The 6,360-nt window shown below is 34.7% G+C and overlaps 1 protein-coding gene across 1 annotated transcript; it reads left to right on the top strand.

Annotated features, from left to right (window-relative positions):
- The first annotated feature begins 1,727 nt into the window (after positions 1-1,727).
- LOC145030781 (glutamate decarboxylase-like) lies at positions 1,728-4,307 on the top strand. Its single transcript, XM_078979196.1, has 5 exons — positions 1,728-1,917; positions 2,163-2,568; positions 2,668-3,136; positions 3,271-3,323; positions 3,757-4,307. Exons 1-5 carry the CDS (start codon positions 1,832-1,834, stop codon positions 4,222-4,224), a joined length of 1,482 nt encoding a protein of 493 aa, XP_078835322.1. The 5' UTR covers positions 1,728-1,831; the 3' UTR covers positions 4,225-4,307.
- Positions 4,308-6,360: the final 2,053 nt, after the last annotated feature.

Raw genomic sequence — 6,360 nt, 5'->3', positions numbered from 1 at the left:
CTTCCAAATAGTTGGACATATATCTAAATCCCATTCCATTCCTTCAACTCTTTGAGTGTATATCATTTCCATCACAAATAACCTAATCTTCTCTAGCATAGTGATGATATGTCTCCTTCTAGCATGCCTAATAGCATAATTGAAACTCTCACTGACCCCATTCTCCATTGCATCACAATCTCTTCCCTCTTGGAAGAATGTCTTAGACCATGTAGTAGGATCTCTAATTGTAAGGTACTTTTGCCTTTGGTCACTGAAAGGGGTTGTGACGCAGCTTGTTGCTCGTTTACTCGCTATATCTATGTAAAACTTTATTTAAAGTTATATAATTTAGTATATTTAGCTACGAAAACATAATCTACTTTGTGAATTGCACCAACCACTTGTCAAAACCACCATTGTCTATTGTTATAACGTTAATGTTGTTTACAAAGTGTGTCAGCATCAAAAAACCAAACATATTGAAATTGATATTCATTTTGTTCGAGACAATGTCATCATAGGCAATGTTCGTATGTTGCACGTTCCCTCATCATCTCCATATGCATACATTTTCACCAAAAGACTCACCTCGTCTCTCGATTTTACATTCCGTCTAAAACGTCCGTAATAGACCTCCCGTTATATCACGAAGGTTGTTAATATATTATTTACGTGTTGTACTCCAGTCCTTGTCCTCCATGGATTGGATCCGACCCATATTTCTTGTATGCATTTTCTCTATATCGACATTAATGAGAAGATGATGGGGAAATACTTTGATTACAATACATTTATAATGTTTTGGATCGAGCATAACCCTTATGAACACAAGAATAGGAGTAGAAACATTATTTAACCATATAGTTGCCAATCATTTGACCTTTGCGCCAAAAAGAGCAATAGATCTAGTGTTATAAAATGCAGATATAGTAATGTTTAAAGACTCGAAATTCCATCTTGCCAGTTAGTTATATCATAAGACCAGTTTATTTATTAAAAAAAAAAAATCATGTCTAACCATGATCATAACATCATTTATAGATCTGCTGTTATTTTAATTTTTTCCATCGATTATCTAACATTTTTCACCAGAGTGAAAACTTGTCAAAACTTGGTCACCTCAATCTCAATGCTATCTTAGTCAAACACGACACATGCATTCAGACCAAAATTTATGAACGGAGGTCATAAAACTGTACGCCAAAGGTTACACGTGGATGCACCAAAGGACTCAAGCTCTTGTGCTGATGCCACGTAGTATTTTTGTTCTATGTTTATTATATACTTTAATTTAATTTAATTAACTTTAATCTTTAATTTAATAGTGTAATAATATGTATCAAATTGTACATTCATTCCGTAGTTACAAGCATAAAAAAGGTCAGCATCTATATATGATGTACATGAATAATAATTTGTGTTTTTATTCGTTATGTAATAAAAAGATAAAAATCCAAAAACATTAGATTCAAGTCTCACCATTTTATTTTTCATTTTAGAAAAAGCACACTAAATTTTATGTTACTGATTTAATCAATTTATTTATACTTAAAATTGTGAATTCAGACATAATTCTCCATGATAAATCTTCTAACAGGAATATCGTGTTTGATTATTTACATATTTTTAGCATGTAAATGAGTCCACAAAATATATTACAAAATATGTTTATAAGGTAATAAGGTAAAGTATATATATAAAAGTAAATGCAAGTTTACGTGTCACTTTTGAGTGTCGATAAATAGATGCTTAGACAAAGAATCTTATAGAGTGAAACGCAGTTCAAAGTTGTAAAAATTACCGGCGAAGTCGACGGTGACCGGAAACAACCAATCGACGGCAGGGAGAAATGGTGATCAGCACTACAATCGCCGACTCCGATCAGAACCTCCACTCCACTTTCGCTTCCAGATATGTCCGTACATCTCTTCCAAGGTACCTTCTTCTCTTAATTTCATCTTCTGTAGACGCCATTACTCGATTTTCATGCCTCTAATTTCACGTTAACTCTTGTTTTTTAACCCCGATTCGAAGAATTTCATGTCAATTCCATGTTGACTGACTTTGACGAACCTATTCTCATATAATTTCCATATCGCTGTTGCTATCAATCGAATTGCTAACAGAATAAGCGAACTAAACAATGATAATTATGTGATTAATAACTTAATTGCTTGCAGGTTTAAGATGGCTGATCAATCTATACCAAAGGATGCAGCATACCAAATAATAAACGATGAGTTGATGCTCGATGGAAACCCGAGATTAAACCTGGCTTCATTTGTCACGACATGGATGGAGCCAGAGTGCGATAAACTTATCATGTCATCTCTCAATAAAAACTACGTTGACATGGATGAGTACCCTGTCACTACTGAACTTCAGAATCGATGTGTGAACATGATAGCGCATCTCTTCCATGCTCCCATTGGAGAAGACGATGCTGCTGTTGGTGTAGGAACCGTTGGATCATCAGAAGCGATAATGCTTGCGGGTCTTGCTTTCAAAAGGAAGTGGCAAGCCAAGCGGAAATCACAAGGAAAGAGTTGCGAGAATCCGAACATTGTCACTGGATCTAATGTGCAGGTTTGGTTACGACATATATATACCAGGATAAAAGCAAGAAATAACAACATTACTTTTGTTTATTTGCATTTAATCATTGTTTCTGATCGTGCTCCGTAGGTCTGTTGGGAGAAATTCGCGAGGTACTTCGAGGTGGAATTGAAAGAGGTGAAATTGAAAGAAGGGTATTACGTGATGGACCCTGAAAAAGCTGTAGAAATGGTGGATGAAAACACGATCTGTGTTGCTACAATTCTCGGATCCACCATGAACGGAGAGTTCGAAGATGTCAAGCTTCTCAACGACCTTCTAATGAAGAAAAACGAAGAAACCAAATGGGAAACCCCGATTCACGTTGATGCAGCGAGTGGAGGGTTTGTTGCCCCTTTTCTTTACCCTAATCTGGAATGGGATTTTAGATTGCAACTTGTGAAGAGCATTAATGTCAGTGGACATAAGTATGGGCTCGTGTATGCTGGTGTTGGTTGGGTTGTGTGGAGGACGAAAGATGATTTGCCGGATGAGCTTGTGTTTCATATAAACTATTTGGGATCGGATCAGCCGACTTTTACTCTCAATTTCTCCAAAGGTAAAATGTGTTTGCTACAACTTTATATCATTGCTTCACCAATCAACACGTTTTATAGATCCATTTATGAATATGTTATACACATATAGAGTCTCTTAAGGGAATTAATTTGTTTATTTTGTGGACATGGATAGGGTCAAGCCAAATAATTGCACAATACTATCAATTTATTCGTCTTGGGTTTGAGGTAATGGTTTGAGTATATGTTATTTTGCTAAATCTTGGAGCAACCAAAAAGTTTACGCCTCTTTGATAGAGCTAGATGCAAGAAATAGCAACATCCTTAAGCTTTTATAAAAATAAAAATAAAATAAAAAGAAACTACATAACTACAACATTGAACTTATAATTTTTTCCTCTTAGATTGTACTTTGAAAAGTCTAGGCATTGACAAATTGCTTCGTATTTGGATAACATGATATTAGTGCGTAGATTTTTTAAAGTATAATATCATAATAAAAAGAAATGAAAGTAAGATACTATAATAACCAAGTAAACGATATTATGTTGCTATTTCTTGTATTTAACCTTTTGTAATAAAATGTTTACACTTTACACGTTCATGAAGTTCACTTTGACCCGAAACAAACTCCTCAATTTTTCTCGATTTGATTCACTAGGGTTACAAGGATATCATGGCAAACTGTCACGAAAACACAATGGTGCTCAAAGAAGGGTTAGAAAAGATGGGAAGGTTTAATATAATATCCAAAGACATCGGGGTCCCATTACTAGCTTTTTCTCTTAAAGACAGTTCAAAGTATACCGTGTTTAATATATCCGAGTCTCTAAGACGATTTGGATGGATTGTCCCCGCTTACACCATGCCACCAGATGCACAACATATTTCTGTTCTTCGAGTCGTGATTCGTGAGGACTTTAGCCATAGCCTAGCGGATAGACTCATTGCAGATATTGTCAAAGTGGTTCACGAGCTTGAAGGTGCACGGTTCACGGCTAACACGAGTGGTGCACGCGATGGTGGAACCGTTGACCGTGCTGAACATGGCTTGAGGCCTATGGAACGAGGAATAGCCAAGTATTGGAGGAGGTTCGTTCATGGCAAGAAAACAAGTAGTGTTTGTTAGCCGGTTTGGTTTGTTTTTCTATATCACACAAACTAAGGTTTTTTTTTTCATATTAAGTATGGAATGGATAAGGTTTATAATGATGTCGAGGTTGTTTTTTGTTTTCTAGAATAAATAAAATGTCTAAATATGAATAATAATCTTTTATATCCTTATGTTCATAAGTTATATTTTTTTGAAAATGACTATCAATTTCATAATTGCCATACATATGATTTTAAAAAAATATATCGATTGTCAAAATCATGAATTGTTAGTCCCTAGTTCTAGTTTTAAGTATTTAAACAAATAAATGGTTTCTCAAAATCAATTTAAGAAAAAAAAAAAAAAAAGGTAAGAAAGGAGGCATAATCTAGGTCATATCATCACCACTAGTCCACTACATGTAAATTGCTATCCCATTAATTTAAAAACTCCTTTGTACATGGGAGATTACTAATGAGAAGCTACGAATAAACGTTGAAGTGTGGTTTACGAAGAAACAGATTGAGTGTAAAATTGGAAAATAGGGATCTGGAAGTAACAAGCGTCTATATCCTCACTTTGTATAATAAAACATGTTCTATATATTTAGTAAAAAAGATCTACATACCTAGTAAAAAAGATCATAAAAATTTTTATCTATTAAAATTGGTTTCTATCAAGTCCATCTAGCCAAAGAAAAACAAACACCCTGAGTATAGTTGCATATGTCCTAATTTCATAATTTTCAATCTTATTGCCACCTTTTTTCAATGTTAAATCTCAACTTCAAAAAAGTAACGATAAAATTGTGATATGTAATTTATCATCATAAAAAATACCAATCTATAAGATAATAATGCATTTCTTATCAGTATTGTAAGACAATGTTTTTGACATTGAACCATTCCATTATGGGTAAATTAGATAAAAAGACATTAAAAAACCATTTTTTAATATGTGCACAACAACATGCATCTACGCCTTCAATTCTTCCATACTAGTTTAACCTTTGGAGACTCAATCTTCGAGCCTAATTAATGGTTATACACAACAAAATATGATGTTTTACCTTTGATCAAAGTTAATATCAATTGGGTGGACTTCAAGATCAGAAACGTTCGATCGATTTGACTTTGAACACCATCATTTCCATCAAAGCTTCCCCAATCCCAATGAATGAACCAATGAAGGAAAATGGAGTTAGTGATTGCATCCTCGATTTCAATGTGCTCAACACAACCAATTCCATTCTTTGGATCTTCTTTTGTTCAAAAATAAATCTTGATTCGGCAGCCTGTAGAGTTTAATAAATTGAAACATCCCAAAAATTATAAGGTAAACATTTCATTTTTAATCCAACTATAAACACCATTTAGTATTTACCAATCATTCAAAATTATATTAAGGTAAAAAAAACAGTTATAATAGTACAATCCCATAATCATAAAGTTGCGGAAACATGAGTGGATGCGGTGTAATCACGTCAGGTCCTTCCCTTTTGTACCGGAAGTACCTGAAACCATAAACAATAAGCACAAAGTTTAGTGAATTTCCCAAAATACCACAAATCATACAAAAGAAAAAAAAAATGTTATGGGCCAAATCATAGTCTTATATACATTCCTGCCATGGACCAAACCATGGTCTTCCTATACGGTGTCGAGGGCCAAATCTCGGTCTTACATACAAGTGTTAAGGGCGGTCTTTCATACAATTACCAAGGGCTATATTTTGGTCTTTCATACATTTTCTAGGGGACAGATCTTGGTCTTTCATGCAAGTATAACAAAGACAACTAACATTCTACACAACGAGTAATGGGTCGACATTGGTGCCTTCGACCCATGATTCTAGTGAGGATACTCACCTCAAGCTGATGAATATCCCAAATAAAAGCTCAGACTGCAGATCCGGAAAATCCTTGCGCTAACATCATCAAATAATACCCAATTAATAATTGATCCACAACCTATAGTTGGAATCCTAGTCTGATTGTCCAACACTTAGGGTAAAAGTCCATTTTATCCTTTCCTTACTTGGACCAAAATCCGAGGCCCAAACCAATAGCACTAGAAGCCCAATATGGCCCAATTTCCTAATTGGGCCAAAGCCTATCATGGTCCCAAATCTAATAAGGCCTAAAGATAGAAAACTAGGGCCCGACAAGGCCCA

The sequence above is a fragment of the Lactuca saligna genome, chromosome 2 (genome assembly GCF_052625555.1).
Source record: "Lactuca saligna cultivar CGN05327 chromosome 2, ASM5262555v1, whole genome shotgun sequence".
In the NCBI taxonomy this organism is placed as follows: Eukaryota; Viridiplantae; Streptophyta; class Magnoliopsida; order Asterales; family Asteraceae; genus Lactuca; species Lactuca saligna.
The sequence above is the reverse complement of the archived record's forward strand: the minus strand, read 5'-3'. Positions and strand labels throughout refer to the sequence as shown.